The sequence below is a fragment of the Monodelphis domestica genome, chromosome 4, assembly GCF_027887165.1.
Source record: "Monodelphis domestica isolate mMonDom1 chromosome 4, mMonDom1.pri, whole genome shotgun sequence".
NCBI classification, from domain to species: Eukaryota; Metazoa; Chordata; class Mammalia; order Didelphimorphia; family Didelphidae; genus Monodelphis; species Monodelphis domestica.
In genome coordinates this window covers 266,751,279-266,776,652 of record NC_077230.1, presented here as the reverse complement: position 1 = coordinate 266,776,652, position 25,374 = coordinate 266,751,279, and the positions used below count along the sequence as shown (strand labels likewise).

The following is a 25,374-nucleotide window of genomic DNA, read 5'->3' as shown; positions in this document are numbered from 1 at the left end:
TATATCATATGATATGTCATTTATGTAGCCCATTGAGGGGCAAGAAGGCATGATGGATAGAGCTGGACCTAGAATCAGGAAGATTCATCTTCTTGATTTTAAATCTGGCTTTAGACACTTCCTAACTGGGTGACCCTGGGCAAGTCACCTAATCCTGTTTGCTTCAGTTTTCTCATTTTTGAAAAAGAGCTAGAGAAGGCAATGGAAAACCACTCCAGTATCTTTGCCAAGAAAACCCAAAACAATATTACAAGAGTTAGACATAGCCGAAATGACTAAACAACAAGATAATCCTTTATTAGAATGGAAAATCTAGTTTGTCTCAAAAAAAGGCAGGACTGAAAAAACAAGGGCTACAGTTACTATTCAATTTTTGGCATGGGGGCTATAATGCAGGTTGTTAAAAGCCACAGATCTTTTTCAGTTGAACTTTTGCTTCATCATATCTAACCCTATCTTATGTTAGTGATATTTATTTTTAGATAGGACTTTTCATTTATCCCTTTTAAAATTCACCTTGTTAGATTTGGTCTTATGTTCTACACTGTGTTGGTTGATACTTCTCAATTGTGCATAATCCCTAGATTTGGTAAGTGTAACACCTTTGCCTTTAAGTCATAAATAAAAATATTAAACAGTGCAGGGGTGGAGCCTAAAGTCTTCCAAGTTGATATTGAACCATTCTTTGAGTCCAACCTATTTAACTAATCAAATACCTATTAATGATAATGTCTTCTAATTCATATCTCATCTTACCTATGATGGTGAAACATGAAATTGTTTGAGTGACTTTATCATATGGTTTGCTTAAAACTAGTTAAATAATATCTAGAACATTCACTATCAGTCTAATTGTCAAAAGAAAAGGATAGTCTGGCAAGCCCTTTTCTCAAACTAAACATTCGCTAACACTTCACTAGACTTTAATTAAAGTCATCCTTTTCATGATACATTTATTATTATTAATTTTTTGTTAATTATATTAACCTTTCCAGGTATCTCTCTTCTTCTCTCCCTTCCTTGCAAAAAAAGGAGGCATCATTTGACCAAAAAAAATACATATTATATATATTACGTCTTTTATATTTATCAATTTCTTTCTCTAGAGGTAGACATTTTAAATGTCTATTCATTTTGCTTTTCATAATTTCATGTAGGTCTTTCCAAATTAAAAAAAATTAACTTGCTCATCATTTTTTACAGCACAGTAGTATATTCCATCAAAATCATACCATGACTTGTTCAGCTATTTCTCCAATTGATGAACACCTCCCTCAATTTCCAGTTCTTTGCCTCCACAAAGAGAGATTCTATAAATATTTTGGAACATATAGGTTATTTTCCTTTTTATGTGATCTCCTTGGGAAATAGACCCAATAGTGACATCTAAAGGTGAGATCTTAGAGTATAATTCCATATTGCTCTCCAAAATTATTGTATTAGTTAAAAGTTCCACCAATTTTTCCACATTCCCTCCAAATTTGTCATTTTGACCTTTTATCATTTTAGCCAGTCCATTAGGTGTGAGATGACATCTTAATTGTTTGATTTGCATTTCTCTAATCAGTCATGATTTTTTTTTCATTTTTTCATGTGCCTATAAATAGCTTTGATTTCTTTATTCCAAAACTGTCCATATCTCTTGACCATTTATCATTTTGGGAATGGCTCATATTCTTATAAATTTGACAGTTCTCTATATATTTTACATATGAGACCTCTATCTAAGAAAGTATAGAATTTTCCCCAAATTTTCTGCTTTTCTTCTAATCTTGGCCACATTAGTTTTATTTGTAAAATCCCTTTTTAATTTAATATAATAAGTATTATCCAGTTTATTTTTCACAATGCTCATTTATCATAAATTCATCTCCTATCTATAAATCTGATAGTTAATATGTTCCCTGACCTTCTAATTGGTTCATGATATCTCCCTTTATGTTTAGATCAGGTATCCATTTTGATCTTACCTTAGTGAATGGTGTAAGATATTGGTCTATAGCTAGTTTCTACCCGATAGTTTTCCAGTATTCCTAGCAATTTTTATCAAAGAATGAATTCTGAGTCTGAAAAGTTGGATCTATACTTTTGTCAAATAAGAAGGTTTCTACAATTTTTTATTACTGTTTGTTGTATGTCTGTTTGGTTCCACTGATTTACCTTTCTGTTTCTTAGCCAGTACCATATAGTTTTGATATTTACTGATAATACAGTGTAAAATCTGGCCTCTCCTTTACATTTTTTTTATTAATTCCTTTGATATTTGTGACCTTTTGTTCTAAATGAATTTTTCATTATTTTTCTAACTCAATAAATATTTTTTGGTAATTTAATTGGGATGGCATTGAATAAGTTTCATAATACAGTCTTGAATTTTGCAAGGAGTTGATGTCAAGTACATAACCTATAATTTTCAGAATTGATCTTTTCCCTTTTTTTCAAATATTGGGACCTTAGTCCTTCTCTAATTCCTGAGGTATACCTCTCCCATTTGTCATGATCTTTCCTAGAACAATGAGAATGGCTCTGAAGATACACTGGCCAGTTCTTTTAGCACCAATATATTGTTCTTCAGGACCTGGTGAATTAAACTTATCTAGCACAATATTTAAACTTGTTATCAAATCTCTAGTTTGAAAGGCAACATAGTCTAGTAGATAGAGAACTGGCTCAGAACTAAGAAAAAAATGATTCCAAGCCCTACTATTGACTTATATTGACTATAGGTCATTGGACAAATTCTAACTACTCTAGGCCAATGGTCTCTAAAGTAAAGGCTAAATTATGGGGCTTATCTTCAGAATAACCATACTTACTCTGCTGCTCTCACATTCTCCTCCTTGTCCCTTCTTTCACCCTTTGAGTTCCCAGCAGTTATGGAGAGGAAAGAGACCTAACCACTGGCTACCCACAGCTATATAGGTACAATTGAAAAAATTCCCCTGTCTCTAACCCCCAGATCACTTAGGGTCTTTGGCAGGTTCCTCTGGGTGCATAGATGGGCTCTGGTTCCCACATCATGACTAGTAAGCCTCTCACCTCACTTTTTTCATACAGGGTGGAATAGAATGAATCATTCAGTAGAATCAGGCATGGATGGGCTTCAATCTGTGTCTCATATTCTGTTGTGTTCTCTTTTCCCCAAAACTCATTCATCTTCCAAACTTCCCTATTTTTATCAAGGTCACTATCATCCTTCCAGTTACTCAGATTGCCCTCTTTGGCATAATCTCATTATCTTGTCCTGATATCCTCATTCTTATCTCACATATCCAATTTTTTACCAAATCTTGTTTCATCCTTTACAATATTTTGCATCTATATCGCCTTCACTGTTTCTATAACTTATCACCCAACTTCAGGCCTTCACCACTTCTTAGCTAGTATTTTAATCGTCTTCTGATTATTCTCCAGTCTCAATCATTTGAATTTTTTCCTCCAGTCTGAATTCAAGTCTTTAGTTATTCTTGCTTGTTTTCTCTACATTCATTTTTTCAAATCTAAATTGGTCATTGAATTCCATGTGAATCCACATTGGTCTTTTTTAGATACCTCTCCTCTTCCTCCCCACTGAAATTATTTTTCTATGTAAGGAGGTAAATTTTACCTGACATATTTCACTAAGACTTGGTAGGATGAGATAAATGAAACTATCTTTATAGTTATAAGGGGGAAAATGCTCCAAATGCAAATTTAAATAACTCTGAGGTACCACCTCATACCTATCAGGAACTGGCTAATATGACCCCAAAAATATGTTGGAGAGGATTTGGAAAAACTGGGACATTAATACATTGTTGATGGAGTTGTGAGTTGATACAAACCATTCTAAAGAGCAATTGGGAACCATGACATAAAATTGTGCATAATCTTTGATTCAGAAATATCACTACGAGGTCAAAGATAGGGGAAAAGGATATATTTATACAAAAATATTTGCAGCAGCTCTTTTTGGGGTAACAAAACACTAGAAATGGAAGGAATATTCATCATTTGGGGAATGGCTAAACAAGTTGTGTTATATGGTTATAATAGAATACTACTGGACTGTAAGAAATGATGAACAAGGTGATTCCAAAAATTCCTGGAAAGACATGAAGTGACATAAACTGAAGTGAGCAATAATGCATGATGACCAACTGCAAATGGTTCAACTATTATCAGCGATGCAAGGATCCAGGACAATTCCAAAGGACTCACGAGGGAAAAGGCTATCACTTTCATAGAAGGAACTGACAAGAGTCTGAATGCAGATTGAAGCATACCATTCTTCATTTTATTTTTTCCATGAATTTTTCTCAAGTCAGAGTCATCTTTCACAACATAATGATAATCATGGAAATATGTATTGTGTGATAACACATGTACAACCTATAACTGTCATCTTGGGAATGGGGGAGGGTTGCGTGGAAGAGAGAACATGGATTTCAAAATTTCATAAAATTATTTTCATGATTTTTAATTTTTTTAAAAAGATGAGATGAATGACTCAAATATAACCCTGAAAGAGTAGAAATGGATAGATAAAAGGGGATATGAGTATAGTTGAATTTTATAAAAAGAAGATATATTTGTGTAAAGAAATCCAAGACCCAGAGCAAAGAAGCATAGTGGAGAACAGTTAGGTAAAAATCATAGGAACCAACCAAAAGTGATTCTGTTAAGAGTATTTGTACACCATCTAGACATGAAGAAAGAACAAATGATATATATAGCAAATACTCATTAAGAGTCTACTATATGTAAGGCATTATACTAGGTGATGGAACTAAATAAAAAAGAAAAATGAAAAACAGCACATGTCCTCAAAGCATTTACTTTCTATTGGATCACAAACCAGATCACAAGTTCTGCTTGCAATATGGTAGGGATAAAGAAAGGCATGATATAATAATTATGGGCAACTTTAATTATTTGGACATCTATTGGAGATCTCTTAACCTATAGCTAGAAATTTCTTGCTTTAACTGATTGGCATTGTCCTTCATAGGTCCCTTTTCCCATGTCTCCTATAAATGAACTAATAGGAGAACTTCATCAAAATGATGGGACATTTTGAATGAGGTGATCACTATACCCTAGAATTTCTGATAAATTAAACCATGTACACAAGGCCTTCATCAAGGTCTCTAATATTTCTTGGGTTTGGCCCTCAACTTGCCTATCAATAAGTCTATCATTCATCCCTCACTTTCACAATATTACTAGCCATATTAATACAACACAGTATCATTTTGGCTTTCCTTGTCATCATATCAGTAATTTATCCCCACATCTTTTTCACACAGAATATTATTTAGCTCTAATCTTTATCGTCTATGTTTTTTAAATCCAATTATTAAACTTTACATGTATCCCTATTAAAGTGCTTCTAATAGATTTGACTTATCAATCTAACCTCTTTAGATCTTTATGGATCCTAATTCTATCATCCAGTCATTTAACTATCCCTCCCAACTTTGTGCCTTCATAGATTGAGAAACATATCACATGAAGTCATCCATATTTTCAACCAATCTATTAATAAAATTTGAACACCTAAAAACAAAGGGCAGACCCTAGGTGTACTCTATTAGCAATCTACCTTCATATTGATGGCATCATCACCATCATTGATATTAATATAGTGCTTTGAAATTTACAAAGTGCTTGAGAACTCTCTCTCATCTGTCTATCTCTTATCATCTGATTCTCACAACAACCCTTAGTACTTTCTTATGCGTTTCTCCTGCTTTGACTAAACTTTCCTCTCTTTTCAATCTTGACTACATATAATTAGCCAATTCAACTGCATACTATTTTGTGTTCTCATCTCACCCCAAGTTCTATATCCCCTTAAACTCTTATCAAACTTTAACCTTAAATTACTCCCAGAATCTGCTTCCTCTAATCCTATTTATGCTGTTAAAAAAGGTCCAAAAGAAGTTATCCGTGGTGCTTAATGGGCACACCACAAATTCATGTTCTCCAGTTTCAATGGAGCCCTTACTAAAGAGTGTTCCCTAATTGATTCTCTAACTCATTCTCTACAAAAACTATTCTAAATTTCCCCATCTCTTTCCTCATTCAACTTCTTCCTCTATACTGGTCCCTTCCCTTCTGCCTTCAAACATCCCCACATCTTGCTCATCCTTAAAAAAATGTACTACATCCTACCATCCCCTCTATCATCCTCATTTTTACTCCCAACCAAACATCTTGAAGTTTCAATACTTGTTGCCTCTACAAACTTTCTTACCACTATTCAAATCTTTGCTTCCAACCTCATCACTAAAATGCAACCACTCTTCCCAAAATTCCTGATCTCTTTTTAAAAACTCATTCTAAGGTCAGTTCCAAAGCAGAAGAGTGGTAAGGCTAGATAATTGGGATTAAGTAACTTGCTCAGGGTCACACACTTAGAAAGTTTCAGAAGCCAGATTTGAACCCTGGCCCATCCATCTCCAGACATGGCATTCTATCCACTTGAGCTACCTGCCTGCCCCTAATGATTTCTTAATTACAAAATCTGATTTTTTTCCTTAGTACTTATCCTTCTTGAACAACTACTACATTTGACACTGCTGACCACCCGACTGGATTCTCTCCCCTCTTTCGGTTTTGTGACATTGTATCCTCCTTCACTTTGTATCATTTCAAATAAATCTTTCCAGGTTTTTCTAAAATTATCCTGTTCATCATTTCTAAATACAATAGTATTCCATCACAATCTTATACCACCATTTTTTCAGTCATTCCCTAATAGATGGGCATACTTTCAATTTCCAATTCTTTGCCCACATAAAAAGAGCTGCTATAAATGATTTTGTACAAATGGTTCTATTTTTAAATCTCTTTGGGATATAGATATAGTTAGTGGTGTACTGTTGGATCAAAGGATATGTAGAGTTTTATATAGTCCTTTGAGCATGGTTCCAATTTGCTCTTCAGAATGGTTGGATAAGTTCTCAATCCCACCAACAGAACCTTAGTGTCCCAATTTTCCCACATCCCTTCCAACATTTATCTTTTCTTTCACATGAACCAATACTTGTGATCTCAGAGTTGTTTTAATTTTAATTTATCTAATCTATAGAGATTTGGAGAATTTTTTCATATGAGCATCAATAGTTTTTCATTTTTTCTTCTGAAAAATGCCCATTCATATCCTTTGGCCATTTATCTGTGGGAAATGACTTGTGTTGTTATCAATTTGACTTCATTCTCTATACATCTGAGAAATGAGGCCTTTGTCAAGAGACATGGCAAAAATTATTTTTCCAAATTTTTGTTTTCTTTCTAATTTTGGCTGCAATTATTCTGTTTTTGCAAAACCTTTTTAATTTAATGTAATCAAAATTATCCATCTTATATCCTTCAATGCTCTCTAGCTCTTGTCTAGTCATAAATTCTTCCTTTTTTCATATCTGATAGGCAAACTATTCCACGCTCCCTAAATGTGCTTATGATATCTCCTGTTGTCTACATCATGTCTTTTCTTTTTTTAATTTTATCTTGGCATACAGAGTCAGATGGTGTTCATATTTTTTTCAAGTTTTCTCAGCAGTTTTTTTGTCAGTTAATTCTTTTCCCCAAAGCTTGGATCTTTGGGTTTACTATGATCATTTGCTACTGTGTATTGCATATATAATCTATTCCACTGATCCACTGCTCCAGCATTGGTGAAGACATGGCAGGTGTCCAGAGCAGGCACTCTGGAAGCTACCCATTCCTCCTCTTTCCAGCACCTCCCCCCCCCCCCCCGCACCGAGGACATTTTTTTTTTGCATGTCCCATCCCTCTGTCCAGCCACCCAAAGCAAGTATTTCCTCATCTCTTCCTGGTAATTTGGGGGCTCACAGTTTGAATTTGCCCTCTGGGCACTCAAACTTGGACAAGGTTAGCCAACTGCACTACTCTGCTTCTTAGCCTGGACCAGATTGTTTTGATGAATACCACTTTATAATACAATTTGAGATCTGGTAGGGTTAGAGCACCTCCACATTTTTCTTCCATTATTTCTTTTGATATTCTTGACCTTTTGTTCTTACAGATAAATTTTATTATTTTTTTCTAGCTCTAGGAAATAAAATTTGGGTAGTTTGGATGTTAGGACACTGAATAAGTACATTACTTTAGGTCAAATTGTCATTTTTATTATATTGGTTCAGCTAATCCATGAGCAATTAATGTTTTTCCAAGTGTTTAGATCTAACTTTGTGTGCAAAGTTTTTGTAATGTATTCATATAATTCCTGGGTTTGTTTTGGGATGTAAAACTTTTCTATTTCTGCTGTGGGCACTACTATTCTTTTGGTGTCCTAGGTTCACAACTTCATCTTCTTCACAACATCATCAACTTCATTAACTCTTCACTCTGACCTTAACACACATATTAGATAAATAACTGTTTATCTTGACTTTTCTATAATTAAGGGATCCTTTCCCTCTACTAATGTAGATAGCACTTTAGTTAAGTCCTCCCTTACCTATTGCCTGTATTATTGCAGTAGCCTCCTATTTGACCTCGTCACCTCAAATCTTCCCCCACTCCATCCCCAATCCTCTGCTGCCAGCCAAAGTGATTTTCTTCAAGCACAGATCTCCATGTCACTGCCCTATTCAATCACCTGTAGTGGCTTCCTATTATTGCCTTTAGATAAAGCATCAATCACTCTACTGAATTTTTCAAGCTCTTCATGATTCAAGTCTCAAACTCTCTTTCCTGCCTTAATTCTACATTTTTTTCATCTACTTTTTGATCTAACCAAACTGCCTTTCTTTCTGTTGAGAACCTACCACTCCCTTCCCTATATCCATACTTCTGCACAAGCTTATTATCCCTCAAGCCTAGAATGAATTCCTCACCCCTACCTCTCAAAAACCTCTTCCTTAATGATGCAGCAAAAGTACTATCTTCTGCAGGTTACCAAACTTCAAATGTTCTTCCTCTCTAACCATTTGTATTTAGACTATATTCTTTTTTAAACATATCTCTGTGTGTGTGTGCATGCATGCATGCATGTTGTATCCTCCATTAGATTGTATTCCCAGGTCCCCAGAATAGGGCTTAAAAAGCAGGTGCTTATTAAGTGCATCTTGATTGGTTGATAAGGATTATAACTAGTGTGTGTTTGTGGGGGGGACTGGCCTGCAGCCCTCCCGAGAAAGAAAAGATAGAAGGTTGACCTTGGGGGAAGGACTGGAGCCAAGGAGATGGATAAGTAAGGAGGCAGACACCCATGTAATAATTAAACAATCGAGCTCCACAGAATAAGCTCAGCTACTTAGCTTTCACAAGGACATGAAACAGTTAAGTAACTTTGAATCAACATAGGGGAGTAAGCAATGAACATTGAGACTAGCTGAGAGAAAAGCCATGGTCCCTTACAGCCAGGGCTGTAAGTATGGACCAGTCCGGCTTGAAGATAGGCGATTAAGAAAGAAATCCCTGGTTCCTTAGAGCTGGAACTCTAAGCACGAACCACTAGAGGATAAGAGATTAAGAAGGAAAGGTCTTTCAGAGAGAGAAAGAGTGATAGAGAGAGAGGAAGATAAGGTAAGGGCTGGCTTTCTGTGGTCGTTCCTATTTATTGTCATTGAGATGCAAATGTACATAATACATATTGATGAATACACAGTGGGTTGCCATTGGTTCAATTGTAAATTACAACATGGTAAGCACGCGGTTTGTCTCAGCCAGGTGAGCACAAAGAAACCTGAGTTCGAGCCTAACTCTTAAAGATGCTGGGATCAAAGGTCAATGTTTTTCTTGCCATGCGTGGGACGGAGCATGGGCTTCCCTAAGACAATCCTTATGGATAATTTCCCTTGTGTATACACAGGTGTGGGCTGTTACAGCTATTATCATCAATTTACATGTACTTGTGGAAACTGAGGCTCTAAGAAGTGACTTGCTTCATTGTGACACAGCTATTTGGGTCTGGTCATTCAAACAATACCAAATGCAACTAACTAAATTATCATCCACTCCAAATCTTCCCTGTCTTGTAAAAAAAAAAAATAAAAAGGTTGTTTTAAAAGTTTTCACTAAATTCATTGATGAAACCCAGGTGTATAGAATGTCTATGACATTTTCCTCATTTATCAGTTTAGGAGCCCTGAAAGAAAAAGGAAATGAGGTGTTTGGCATGATCGGTTTTTGATGGAGACAAAGTGACTCTTATTAACAACTTCCCTTTCTACATACTCAGTTCAATTAAATTTGATTCACCAAACATATTAAGTCCTTTTTCTAGGGTAGGAGACTATGATAGTTGATAGGCAATTGTCTAACAGTATTCCTTAAAAGATTTTCTTTATTAACAAAGAGACTTTTTTCCATTTTATGTCATGAATATTGACGGAGAATGGACAAAATGATTTGGCCTAAATATTATTGAATGAGAAATCCAGAGACTTATTTTTTAGAACCAGTTCAGTCATTAAGAAATGTGTGACTGAGGGCAAGTAATTTAAATGTGCTGGCCCACAATTTCATCATCTTTAAAATGGAATTATTAGCCTATGAGATTTTAAAGATTTTTTTATGGTTCTAAAATTCTGTGACTTTTTGACTTAAAACTTTGCTCTTATTTAACAAAAATGCTTAGCATTAGTTCTTTTTTAAAAATACTAGCTTATGAAATATAAAATTATTTTACTGCAGCCCATGAAATCATGAATTCTTAATATTACATTAAGTCATTTTGATTTTCTGTTTAGACCATGGAAGCAGGACTTTCAGAAGTGAAAAATGAATTACAGTCCCGTGATGATCTCTTGAGAATTATAGAAATGGAACGATTACAGTTGCATAGAGAATTATTGAAAATAGGAGAGTACCAAAATTTTCAAGATAATCAAAAAAGGTATGTTCTTTGTATTCAATGTTTACTTTTAGAAGAAATCATTAAACTCATATTTGCATGTCTCGGAATTTATTTGATGCAAGAATAAAAAAATATATCTATTCTTAATTTATATGCTTACAGAGATTACCATATTGTCAGACTTTTAAAATTATATTTAACAGCTAGTTATTTAATCTTCAGTCTTTGTAAAAATATTGGATAAACACATTAGATATTAGAATAACTTGTGGCTACCCATTTCATATTCAGAAGTTATTTCAGTGTCTTTTTTCTTTGGGACTTTCACAGAAGTTGTGGTATAGGTATCTGACTTTGTATGCTAGTTGAATAAATTGGAGAAATTTTAAAATATTTAATTTCTACTTCCTTTATAATAACAAATAAATGCTATTTTGATTTTAGCCTCCATATGTATCCATTACCTTGCCACTGCCACTGAAAGCTATTGTTAGGACAGATTTCTTCCCCTTTTTTAGAATCATACAATTATATCTATTCACCAGGTTGCCACAAAGGAATTTGGACTTTTAAAGATAGTAAAATCTTTTAACATTTCTCTGATATGTTGATTCTTATTAACTCCTTTTCTCAGATTTAAAGCATTAACCCTGGATCAAAACCAGGCTTTTAAAAATCCAACAGTTATATGGTAAAGTGGTATTTTTTACTGAAAATTCAGCATTATATTGTAAAGGTAGTAATTAGAATATACATAATATAAGAAGAATAGTATAAAAGTCAACTTTGCTTATAGCTTTGAAGCATGGATGAACTGACACTGCAGCTCCTTGAATAAACCCTAAGGCATACTCAATATTAAATGGCAAAATAGGACCCCTAAAATGATGTCCTGTAGTAACAATCTACTAGTCATTCAGTCTTTGCAGCAAGTTATAGGATAGTAATTTATTTATCAAGCAACTAACATTTATTTCATGTGCCATGTATAGAACATGGCTCATCCAGTCTGGTATCATTTCTAACCATGGTAGCAGGTGCATATTTTTGGAAAAGCATGACATTTATTTCAAAATGTTAGTGATATATCCTTGACATTGCTAATTTCCATTTTAAAAGTTCATTTTATATTTGTCATTCATAAAAACATTTGAGGACATATTTATATTTTCACCCTATTAAAAACTATGAAGATCAGTTGCTTTCACATTTAAAATGAACTCTTTGTATAAAAATGTGTTTCATTTAGATGTACTTAGCATGATGCCTGGTATGTACCAAATGCTTAATAAATGCTTGTCAATTAATTGTTCAATAATCAGAAGACTGGCTTCAAATTTTTGTTCTATTTGTGTGACCTTGGGCAGGTTAATTAGTCCTTTGGGGTCTGTTTTCTTTTTTTAATATACTTTTTTGTTTCATTAAATATTTTAATTACATTTAAAATTTTTAAATATTTTTAAAAATATTAAATTTTAAATTTTATCCCTCCCTCTTGCTGCCCCTTCCCCACCCCTTTAGAAAGCAAGTAATATAATATATAAATTATACATGTGAAGTAATGCAAAATATTTTTCTATATTAGCTAAGTTGCAAAAGAGCACACACTCAAAAGCCCCCGAAAAAAATAAGATGAAAAAATGTGCTTCATTCTTAATTCAGAGATCATTAGTTCTATCTCTGTCTGAAAGTAGATGACATTTTTTATCATGGGTCCTTTGAAATTGTTTTGCATCATTACATTGGTCAGAGTAAAGTCTCACAGTTTATCATTGTTAAAATATTCTTGTTGCTGTGTACAATGTTTTCTTAGTTCTGCTCACTTTACTTTGTATTGGTTTATATAAGCTTTCCAGGTTTTTCTGAAATCATCCTGCTTTTCATTCTAATAGCACAATTATATTTCATCACAATCATATATCACAACATGTTCTGCCATTCTCTAATTGATGGTAACCCTTTCAGTTTCCAATTCTTTGCCACCACAAAAAGAGCTGCTATAAATATAGTTTCTGTTCCCTTTTCTTTGACTTCTCTGAGATAGAGACCTAGAAGTAGTATTGCTGAATCAAAAGATGCACAATTTTATGGCCCTTTGGGCATAGTTCCAAATTGCTCTCCATAATGGACCAATTCACAATTGCATGCAGAGTGTGATGCAGAGTGAAAAGAGCAGAACCAGGAGAACATTATACACAGAGACTGATGCACTGTGGCACAATCAAATGTAATGGACTTCTCTACTAGCAGCAATGCAATGATCCAGGGTAATTCTGAGGGATTTATGAGAAAGAACACTGTCCACATCCAGAGAAAGAACTGTAGGAGTAGAAACACAGAAGAGAAACAACTGCTTGATCACATGGGTCGAGGGGATATGACTGGGGATGTAGACTCTAAGCAATTACCCTAGTGCAAATATTAATAATATGGAAATAGGTCTTGATCAATGACACATATGTAAAACCCAGTGGAATTGCTCTTTAGCTATAGGAGGGGGGGTGGGAGGAGAGGAGGGAAATATTCTTAATTAATTAAACTTAAATTCTTAAAAAGAAAAACAATGCATTAGTGTCCCAATTTTTCCATATCTCCTCCAACATTTGGTCAGTTTCCTTTCCTGTCATGTTTGCCAATTGATTGGAAGGAGATGGCATTTCAGACTTGTTTTAATTTGCATCTCTCTAATCTATATTGATTTAGAGCATCTTTTCATGTGACTATTGATAGCTTTAATTTCTTTTTCTGAAAACTGCCTGTTGATATCCTTTGACCATTTTATCAATTGAGAAATTACTCTTATTTTTATACATTTAGCTCAGTTCTCTATATAGTTCAAAAATTAGGCCTTTATAAGAGAAATTTGCTGTAAATTACCCCACCCCCCAGTTTCTTGTTGCCCTGCTAATTTTGGCTTCATTAGTTTTGTTTGTGTGGGAAAAAAAATTAATTTTGTGAATGTAAAACCATTTATTTAATTTCTCATGATCCTCTCTATATCCTGTTTGGTCATAAAAAGTTCCTATATCAATAGATCTGACAGGTAATTTTTTTCCATGCTCAGTTAATTTACTTATGAAATCACCCTTTCCATCTAAGTCATTTGTCCATTTTGACCTCATTTTGATTCATTGGATTGCAATTCTATTGATGTAGGCTGCTGTGAAGCAAATATAATATATATTTATAATATATATAATATATATAAAATAACTATGTCAAATTGTTTCACTTTTATTTGTTATTTGATTTTAATTTGAAGGATTGAGCCATCCTTTTCACATATCATCAAAGAATCAGAAAGAAAAAGGAAAGAGCTGTTCCCCTTGACACCTGACCAGACAAATCAGGAAAAGGAATTGAATAAGGTATGAAAAATAACTAGCTGAATTTTTAAGGCATATCAAGATGTATATCTCCCTTGGATTGAAAGGGGAAGAGGCTCATTGCCCTCTGCATGGGACATAGATAGAAAACATTTACCCAAAGGCGATGTACTTTCATTCAAGGGGGAGAAATATTCTTTATTACCCTTCTAGTAATGATTAACTTTCTTTTTAGCCTCAGAATATGTTGCTCCCCTGGCCTATACTCTGAGATCTAGCCAAATTGTCCCCCTCTCTGTTCCTCTCTTAGAGCTCCTGGCTCCATTTATCTTTTCTGTGAACTTCGATACCTGGAAGGCACTGTCTCCATGCCTTTATCTCAGTTGCTCTCTTCCTTCAGGATTGGTATAGCTTAAGCCCTACCTCACCTTTCCTAATCTCAGTTGCTGAAGCCCTTCCTCCCTGACCACCTTGTAGTTTTAAATTTACAGTACTTATGTATAATTTGTACATGTGAATATCGTCTCACCCATTATTACACCTCCCACTCCCTCAAACTCAGAATGCTTCTGAAGCTATACTCTTGGAGAGGATTTCTTGGATTCTTTTCTGTATTTTTATTCCTAGTGCCTCGTAGTCTGCCTGGCATGTAGCAGGCTCTTGATAAATGCTTGAATGCTTGATTGATTGATTGATTGATTGATTGATTGGTAAAACAGGGATGAACTTTACATGGGTTTAGAATAGCTTAATCTCTGAACTTCAGTAGTAAGATTTAGGCATGATAAAAGCCATCTTTTATGATTTCACCTGGCATTTTTAAAATAACTGAAAAATCATACCATATCTTAGATTTAACACTAATATCAGAATTAGGCCTCCACTTAAGTCCTGCTCATTGGCTTCCTCATTGGTTTCTTGAAGGTTATGCCACTGAAGCACAAGTTATGGCAATTTCTACTATTCTAGAGAGGCTCTTAGGCATTGGGCTTGGTAAATTATTATATCTGTTATCAGAGAACCAGCCTTACTATAGGCAGAGAAGTACATTTCCAGGATAGCTACAAAGTAATGACATTTTTGACCTAAGTGACTCTCAAAATACTAGATTGGAGAGGACTTGCAGTCTGGGTTGAGGGGGCCTTTCCAAGTCATACAACATCTTTCACCTATAAAGTGGGAGTCTTGGACTAATCTCTTAATTCTGTGGTTTAGAACTCCAAACTCCATTGCATCCATGGTACAAAGACATACAAACAAAAATGGTGAATATTAATGCTAAGCTTTAGTGGAGGTCTTTGAAGAGTTATAATAAGAGACATGTTGCAAGACTGAAAGCAGTCAAATCGATCAAACTATAGAACTATGAACTTGACAGATTTTCAACTTTCTTGATTTGATTTGATTTAACTTTTCCAGGTGTGTTTGACTGGACAGCCTCTGAGATTCCCTAAAATCTGAAATTCTATGATTTTCCAAAATAGTATCTTTTATGCTATTTTTGGGAAAGAATTGTTGTTGGTGATGTGCCACTGCCCACTTCCATCAACTATATATCTCTCCATTGCCCTTTGGATCACTTACAGTTTTGATTCCCTAAAGAGTTAAATGTCAAGAGATTGACTGATCTTTTAAAATGTGACAATTAAAAAATTTTAATATGGCTAAATAAATATGGCTGCTATACCATAAAATGTCATATGATAAAGGCAAATGAAGCAAATTTGGGTGTGGTTAACTTTATTCTTACTTTCATGGAATTAAGTAGGAAAATATAACTTGGAACAATATAAGATTCTATTGATATGGCACTATTTGTATTGAGGCAAAGATTTTGAGATACAAATCCCTTTATAGTCTTTTGAAGAATACTAAATAATAGTGCTAGGCAAGAAAGATAAATGGATTGTATAAAAACAGCTCTATCTTCCATGAAGTAACTACTAGTAAATTTGTATTCTCTTGTAGTTAAACCAATAAAAGCTTTCTATGTGGTTTTATTTCTAATCTCAATTCTCAAAATACAACTGATCCAAGTTATTTCATTCTGAAATAAACATTTTAATCAAAGAAGTTTAAAGTCATTTGGAGCTTAAGTATATTAATCTTATTTAGAAAGTTATTTTTCGCTAAAGGATGCTACGTTCAGATATCCATGTTATGAGAATAATACAAATAGTTTGGTACTTTTTATAAGTGTATTCCATTTTATAGCTTAAACATTTAATTTAAAATACAAATGTACTAAGGCAAATTCAATCAAATGTAATATTTTTACCTATGAGATAGATAGAAAAAATTAGTCATCTACCTTCTCTGTTATTTCTTTTTACATCTTTGATGATCAACAAGAAATGACCATGGGAGAGCTTTTTTTATTTCAATTGCTTTTTCATGTATATCATCTATTGAGAAGAGGTGTCATTACCTTTCATGAGTCTAAAGAGAGTAATGAAGTTTAATTAAGTGATTTTTCTTCAGTTTCATCACCTTTTACTCAGCTACTTTTTATAGGACTTCTCCCCTCATAAAAACAAAATAATATTTTCTAAAGCATTTATCAGTGCCTGGAACATGGTACAAGTTTAATAAATATTTGTTCTCCTTCCTCCTTTCTACAGCCTACCTCTCAGAAGTTTAAAAAAAAAAAAAGCTTTCTCTTAAGCCTCTTCATTCTTTCCTTTACTCTGACTGTAGTTAGAATTTTCTGAAGTTGGACTAGTACTGACAAAAGTATTGTTGGCCAAGTGACTTGGGATATATAATCCAATAATGCAAAACCATAGTGGTGTTGGTGTATCTCCTGATATAAAGGGGGAAACCAAGAGGGCCAAGAAACTGGACTGTAGGGTGTCCCAGGACATAAATAGAAAGAGTACTGGCATATCCTATGTTTGCTAAGGGAGGGGTCGAAATGGAGTGTTAGGGACACCAGAGGAAAGTAAATTCAGAGTGAAAAATCTTTATTCAAAAGATCAACATCTAGATAATTGAGAATTGCATGCACTACCCCTTATAATATAATCTTTAAATGTAGGTAATTCTTTCCAATTAATACACTCTTTGTTTTAACATATGCTTATGTCTAGTTTATTGGAATGCAAATGTGAAAATCAGTGTAATGTATTTAGTTACAAATATGGTACATTGTATTTTTTCTTTTCTTGAATACATCTGCTGCAGATGAGAAACCATCTTTATCCAGAAGAACAGCCCCCCAGTTCTGAGCATGAAAGAATGAGGAGTGAAATCTCTGACCTGACAGAAGAGCTTCATCAGAAGGAGATCACTATAGCAACTGTCATGAAGAAAGCTGCTCTTCTGGAAAAACAGTTAAAAATGGAATTAGAGATAAAAGAAAAAATGTTAGCCAAACAACAGGTATGCAAAGTGATGTGGTCTCTCTAGGTCATTCTCCATTATCAATATTAGAATTCATTATTAACTAATAAAAATTTAATTTTGCACTATTAATTTTAATAGTGCTACTCACATATGAAAACTTTGTCAAATAATGCCAGATATAGTCAAAGATATCTTGAAACATAAAAAGTATCAGTACAAAACAACTGAATTAAATCTACAAATATGAAGTACTTTCTGATAATTAGTCCTTTGTTGACCTCCTGTGGCTATGTTCAAAGACTTACTGTTTCATTTCTCTATCCACTTTTTTAAAATGAAAACTTAGGACTTTTAAAATAATCCAATTAATCATTAGATTTTTGTTAGGTTGTTTTTTCCCCTTGCTCCTTTAGAGTGTTTTTTGTTTTGTTTTGCTTTGTTAAAATATTTTAAATGCAAAAATTAGTTAAGATTTATTCAAGATCCAATGAGTATACAATATGACCCTGAAGAAATCAGATGACTTAATTCCACTATTAATATTCAACATTTAACTGTTAATGTTTTATTTAGCAAATTAGCAAATTACCAAATGTAATTGATTTATGTTGATGTCTGTTCAATTCCTTTTCTGCCTTTAAGTTTAGAGGTACATAATGAAAGCTTGTTTTTTCTACTTTCTCCCCCCCCCCCAATTTGGCAACTCAAGGATCACCATGCTATAATTGTCAATGTATGAGCAAATTGGGAAAACATGACACATTCCAAAGAAGAAACTGAGATATGAAGAAGGGTCATGTTATTAATAATATAGTCAATTATCTGTAAGAGTACCATTCTTTGTAAACACAAAAAGAACATATTATTTGCTTTGATATAGATTTTAGTGAAGCAGTCCAGTACTGTGGAAAGCAATACAGAAGATATCATGTCATATTTTAAGGGAAATCCAGCAGGTAACTAGAATAGTCATTGCCCTAAATTTAATACAGTTTATTAAAGATAATTCAAATTGAGGGACAAAATTCTAGAAAAAAGCAAGAAGGAAATAATTCCAGAAAGGTCAGAAGAATAGTTTAAAATTTTATATGGTTAGATTTTACTAGAAAGTTGATTAAGAACTTTGAAGTTAGGAATTATGTAGTTGGTAAAAAGTCAAATAAAGAGCATGAGGGGCAAGATAATTTTATTAGACCATAAGATTAAAGCAGGAAGAAACTTTATAAGACTTTTAAGCTAACACTCAATTCACACCTGAGAGGAAGAATGACTAGCCCTATCTCACACCTGTCACAAAATAACAAAATCAGGATTTGGACCCATGTCCTCATTTTTTCAAACCCATTGTCTTTTCCACTATATCACCATGCTTTCTCATGATTCACATTTGTTAGAAAAGAGAGGTGAGATATAGAAAGTTTGGACTAGAAAAGTAATAGAAAGATTCTTGCGAATATTGGGTTTTCACTATAGAATTAATCAGGAAATGGAGGCTAAGTGGAAGCCTGTGAAATTCTAAAAGTAGGGCACAGGGAAAATTTGTTAAAAATGTAACAAGAAAACTATACCAGGTATATTCATCTTGTTTCAGTTGTCAGATATGAGATATAAAGCTGTCAGATCTGAAAATACACATCTGAAAGGAATGATGGGAGATTTGGAGCCTGGAAGATACCTGGTAATTGATTAAATGTGCCACACTTATGGCAATTATTCATTGTAATTATATGTATCTGCCTGAAAACATCCTCCAGAGTTATAAGTTATCTGAAGAGATGATTAAGGTTGCAAATACTCTTGTATTTTTGAGTCTTAACCACTGTTGAAATCACTTTTCCCCTAAGCTAGAGTTTCATGTTTTCCAGTCATGGAGAGGAAAATCTTCTTTGCCTCCATCTTCCTTATTCTCTTCCAAGACTGGGTTTATCAGACCAGAAGTGCCAGAAGGTCCAAGAACAGAACTGTAGAGTTCTTTAAGGTTTCTACAACAACGAAGTCCACTCAGAACTTTAAATTTCATTTACCGCTGCTATCTACTAAAATTCTTGTTCTTGATCTTGAAACCCAATAAAGCAAGCCTCTCTGATATAAAAGTGAGAAATTTTCATTTGCAATATTTTATAGTATGCATCATTACTGAATAAGTAGCAATTAATTATTAGTTAATATTTTAAGTCCTACCAAAGATGTGTACTAGAAATGTACATCTACTTGGTAAGTCTGCACTATAATCTCAACAAAAGCAACCAGTCTTAACTTGTCTTCTTGGGAATTTGCCACCTTTGATTTCTATAACACTTTACTCTAGCAGATCTTCTCCACTATTCTCCAATATTTCTTTTTTTTGTTTGTTTCTTTTTTTGACTTCCTCTTCCTTCTGCTCCATGACTATTCCACCAAGACTCAACTACTCGATGGGATTGCTATGAGTATCAAATGAGGAGATGTATATGTCAAAGCAATGTTTTGACTATAAAGCACTACTATACATAAATGTAAATTATTATTACTGTTTAATTCTTGAATCTCTGCTTATCTTTCTCTTTACCTCCTTCCTTAGAGAACAGAGATGGATTCCATTGATCACCTCTCTGGCAATGACTCCAGTCTTATGCCTCCAAATATTTATCACTTAAATTCTAGATTCACATCTCCAGCTTGTCAATTTCCAATTCTCATTGGAAATCCATTGCCACATTACAACATAGTCCTTGTTGAACTAATTTTCTTCCCAGCCTAAACCAGCTCACCTTTCCAGCTAGAAAGAGCATTGGGCTCCGAATCAAAAGACCTGGGTTCTAACTACATGACTTTGGGACAGTCACTTTAACTTTTCTCAGACTCAATTCCTATTTTGTAAAAAAAGGAGATCATATCCACTCGCCATAACTATTATGATTATTGTGAGCGTCAAATGAAATAATGTGTGGAAAGGGCTTTGAAAGCATTGAAAAACTAAACAGCTACAAGGTGTTATTACATTTGTGCTCTTCTCTCCATATTATCAACCTAATTCAGACATTTATTGTTTACAACTGAGTTGCCACAAGAGCTCCCTACTTGGTTTCTTTACTTATAATCTCTTTCCTTCTTGAGCCTTTCTTGTATTTAGCTTACAAAATTAATCTTTCTTAAACGTATGACATGTCATTTCAATCCTCTGATCAAGATCCAACTCTGGATCCCCAAACTCTGAAGGTCTTTTTCTCAAGTGTCAGGAACCTGACTTCAACCAACACATCTAGGCTTATTTTCCTCCATTCTGAAACACAGACCCTTTGATTTAGTTTGATTGGTTTTCTGAATGTCATGTACATGTACCTGACTCCATGCCTTTGCTTTTTTGGTATCTTTTCACCATTCTATCTAAATCTTAACTCTCCTTAGAACCAAGATGGAATATAACTTCCATCATGAAATCTAGGATGTATTTATATAGCCCATACTTATCTCTCCTTTCTCTAGGAATCTACACTACTTAATTTAGTGCTGAAATATATGCAGTCTTGTATTTTTCTCTAATTATCATTTTACAGCTATCTATCTTTGTCTCTTTATTATGTTTGAAAAATCGTCAAGGGTAGAAATCATGGGGACCATGCTTAATACTTTTGTATCAATCCACCATGCCTATGACAGAATTTATGATGAAGTACACTTGTTGATAGATTTAATTGATTGGTATCACTAGTTACTTAAGATCACATAAATTAAAATTATTAATGGACATTATCCTTGTCTGGGGGAAAACTATTAAGTCTCATATCCTCCTATCTCTTGAAACTTAGCATGTAATTATAATTTATATTATACTATTCATATTGTATTACTCATAATATTTTTGTCTTTCCAACTAGATTGTAAAATCCTTGAAAGGAAAAGTTCTCTATTTTGTTTCTCTCTTATCCCTAAATGAGAATGGTTGAACACAATTCTTTAAGTTCTTTTCTGTGTTAAAAAAAATCATACTGAATTTGGTATTTAGTTCTTTGTGAAGTAATTGGAATTTTTAAATAGAAAGGACTAAATAATTAAACATTATTGTTGGAAATTTCAACTGCTATAAAATGAGAGATAAAGAAGTATTTTGTAGTTATTTTTAGGTCATCTAAGATATGTGATAGTGGGCTATTATTAAGATAATAATTATGTCATATTTTTCTGGTTCTAGACAAGTGACGTTACTGATTCCAAGGTAGGCCATTTTTCTATAACTATATATGTTAAGTAGCTTTGAAAACTATTCTGCCCAAGTGTCTGTGACCCTCTGCAGATTTACACTTTGGGAAGAGGAATGAAAACTACCCAAACCCCTCATAGGGAAACCATGCAGCATTGCACAGGGTTGTGAGGCACTAGACTCTTAGCAGCTAAGTGCAGACCCCTTTTCCTTTGGAGATGTAGCTAGAATCACCAATCAAGTTTTACTTCATGCCCCAATTGTGCATAAATTTCACTACAAGAAGAGAATCTCCTGGCTTTCCTTCCCCACCACTGGCAGACAACAGAGTCAAATTCATGATATCAGAATCCTTGGCTCTGTATTTATACTTTTCATTATTTAAGAAAGATAGATTAAAAGCTCATTAACTCAGATCCTGTGAATTCGGTTTGCAGTAATTTAAGCAGAAGCTAGCTTGGTTTACAGTTGCACTAACAATAAAGAATTTACTAAGCAAATTAATAATATGGTAAGATGCCAAGGGATGTCAAGAGCTAAACAATTTAAGGATATAAATTGCTTTCAGGCACCTTTACTTCTGTTAAACATATAACATTTACATGCTAATAATTGATATAGGTATACTTGTTTTTAGAAAAAACAAACTTTACCTTCTGTCTTAGAATTATTTCTACATTTCAGGTCTAAGGCAAAAGAGCGGTAAGGACTAGGTAATGGGGGTTAAGTGACTTGCCCAGGGTCACACAGCTAGGACATGTCTGAGGTCATATTTGAACCCAGGACATAAAATATGCTTATAATAATAGTTATAAATTATTTATTAGAATTAGTCATATATGGACATTTGCTAGGCAGCATTATGTCACCCATAAAGTTGCATTTCTCTTTAAAGTTAAAATTTTATTCAATTTATTTTTTCAAACTAGTCTCCCTAGTTAATCTTAATTAATAAATTTTGAGTTCATTTTTTGGCATTTCTGGAACAAAGATATTTCCTTGCCATTTTGAAGAAATCAGCTAATTGACTAAAATTATTTTGGTACTAACACATTGCACAAAAAGCCATTTTGGAGGGGTTTTTAAATTGTAATGAAATACTAAAAAAAAAAAAATTAGGATCCATGGACCTATAAAAGAAATTTTCAGAAATACTGATGTGTATATTTCTGTATGCTCACACACACACACATACACATAAATATATATATATATATATATATATTCATAAATAACTAGAGAACAATTCAAGGTCAAGGATAAAATAGCTGATTACAGACCAATTGTGTTCTCAAGGAAACCGAAATATATTTTCATGTCTACTTCATTGCTTTGAAAGGCAACATGGTATTATGGGAAGAATACTAGAGTTGGAATCTTGTATATCTCTAAAACTTAATTTGTTTGTTTTTTAATTAATTAATATTTAATACTATTTGTATGACCTTGTTTATGTTATGCAACCCCTTTGGGTCTCAAATTACTCATTAGTAAAATAAGATTATTGACTGAATCGAATGATCTCCAAAGCTCTTTTAAGCTCTAAGTCTATGATCTTCTCAGAATAATCTTGATGCATGTGTAATCTCAAGGAAATAGATATTTTCCATGATACAGATCAAACTTTATACCATCTTTCTCATCCTGTATATCTCTTGTTTATGCTCTCCCATAAATCTTCTAGGGAGGTGAGGTTCCATCCAACTTGCAGGAGGATATTCTTTCAATGTCTTAAAATTATTTAGATACCAGTTTAGATAACAATTAGATATCTGATTAGATACCAATGAGACATCAGTTATCTTCCCCCCCCCCCTTTACCATTCATACATCTCTTTGATGATATCTTTTATATCACTTCTTGTAGGGACTTCATCACAGGTAATATTTTGTAGTCTATTTATGCCTACCACTGAACTTTTCATTGTCCTATGGATCACATACAAATTTGATTCTTCAGAGATTGTAGTATTGCATGAATCACAGGCATATAACATCATTGGAAGAACATTTATGTTAAAAATGGATTTTGTTTCAGGGAGAGGCTTGGGGATCATTGAAAATGCTATATGATTTTCTAAATGTAATCCAACCTTTTCACTTCCTCTTATATAATTCTTAATTCAGCTTTTGCCAATCTGTAGTGTCTGTCCAAGATTTTATATTTATATATATTTCTAAAATACATAAATACATATACATATCTGTATACACATATACTAAAATTTGTATATGTATATATACATAAGCAAACACACATAAACATATATACTGGGTGTCCCAAAAGTCATAGTAGTTTAAGCTTATCAAAGATTAAGCTTTAGTAAATTAAAATTTAATTTTAATAATTGAATGCTTAAAATTATACTAATAATGTTTGAGACCCCCTATATATGAATTAGGTATATGTGTATGTTGTAGATATGTGTGTGTGTATATATATAAAATTGGCTGCTTAACATACCCACTTGCATATTTAATTAATAGACCACCCTCATTCATTTAGTTTTTCATGTGTAAATTGTTGGGTTAAGCTCTTAAGGGACCTATAAATATCATTAGAAACTTTTTAGTGCTTTCAGGCTTCATACAAATATCACAGTGTCATCTGCAAACAGGAACAGTCTTATTATAGGGAACCTTCTATTTAGATTTTGTGCTGAACATTCTCCTTCAATGAACATATGTCTCCCTGTTTCCTGCCTTGATTTATCATAATAACCAGAACAAGGTTATCTCAGTTTTTTATTTATAAAAGAATCTTGTTTATTCTCAACATAACAAGGAATCCTGCTGAAGTGCTGTATTTTACTCTACTAGCTCAAATGCTTTGAATAGTCTACAAACAAAAAGTAATGGGATTTTACATTTTCTGTACCTTTCAATCAAATGGTCTGGTTACAGAATATAATTTGGGAAAGTTTGACTTGTTCTTTTCTCATGCTTTCATCAAGGATGCTGACAATATATACATAGCTCATTCACTGAAATATTTTATTTTGATAAGAAGGTAAACATATATGCTAAGTGCTTTGTAAACTTTAAGGCACTATAGAAATACTACTTATTAATATTATTAAATTTTATTGATATTTATCACCTTTTATAGTCACAACATTCATGATTTTTTCTAATTATTTGGTATATCCCTTTAAATATAATATTTACTTATTCCACAGTACTTTAGAATATAAACTCTTTGAAGTCTGGACCTCTTTCCCCTTTTAATTTGGCCTTAGATTGGTGCTTAATAAAAACTCAATAAATGCTTGCTGTTTGATTCGAAATAGTGTGGTCAAGTTCAACTCTTTTTCAGTCTTTAGTGTGATTTCCACTTCTTCATTCAGACTGTAATGTTAGGGTCCAAATATGATAGTTCCACTGTAACTGATAAAGAAAAATATTTTGTTATAGAAATATCAAAAGAACTTTTCCATTTTTTATCTGCTTGTTGATATACTTCCACTAATACATCTTATGCATTATGCTAAGCTCTGGCAAATTCTTCATAATAGCACTTTCTTTTAGTTTTATGAGCCATCATTGCTCATAATCTTCCACCAGTCCTCTCTGTAAGGTTTTACAAACAAATTCCGATTTCTAAGCCAGTGTTGCCTTTCTATTTAACTGGATTTGGAGTCAAAAGACCTGTGTTAAACTGCTATCCCTGTTCCTACCTACCTGTTTAACCTTGAGCAAATCACATAATTCCT

The 25,374-nt window shown here is 33.4% G+C and overlaps 1 protein-coding gene and 1 long non-coding RNA gene across 11 annotated transcripts in view; one reads left to right on the top strand and one right to left on the bottom strand.

Moving 5' to 3' along the window:
• Positions 1-25,374, top strand: part of DEUP1 (deuterosome assembly protein 1) — a 209,489-nt gene that overhangs the window by 84,054 nt on the left and 100,061 nt on the right. For 6 of the 9 annotated variants that reach the window (XM_007495030.3, XM_007495031.3, XM_056794508.1 and 3 more), the window contains exons 9-13: positions 10,704-10,849; positions 14,073-14,178; positions 17,320-17,517; positions 19,073-19,159; positions 21,653-21,676. In XM_007495030.3, coding sequence (XP_007495092.2) covers positions 10,704-10,849; positions 14,073-14,178; positions 17,320-17,517; positions 19,073-19,159; positions 21,653-21,676 — 561 coding nt within the window. Of the gene's footprint in view, positions 1-10,703; positions 10,850-14,072; positions 14,179-17,319; positions 17,518-19,072; positions 19,160-19,325; positions 19,575-21,652; positions 21,677-25,374 lie in introns of those variants that run through there. The other 3 variants (XM_016433926.2, XM_016433927.2, XM_056794510.1) reach the window with 3 other exon arrangements.
• LOC103099339 (uncharacterized) overlaps positions 24,867-25,374 on the bottom strand; it is a 65,055-nt gene continuing 64,547 nt past the window's right edge. For both annotated transcript variants that reach the window (XR_008911334.1, XR_467988.2), the window contains exon 2: positions 24,867-25,048. This is a non-coding gene — a long non-coding RNA (uncharacterized LOC103099339). The remainder of the gene's footprint in view (positions 25,049-25,374) is intronic.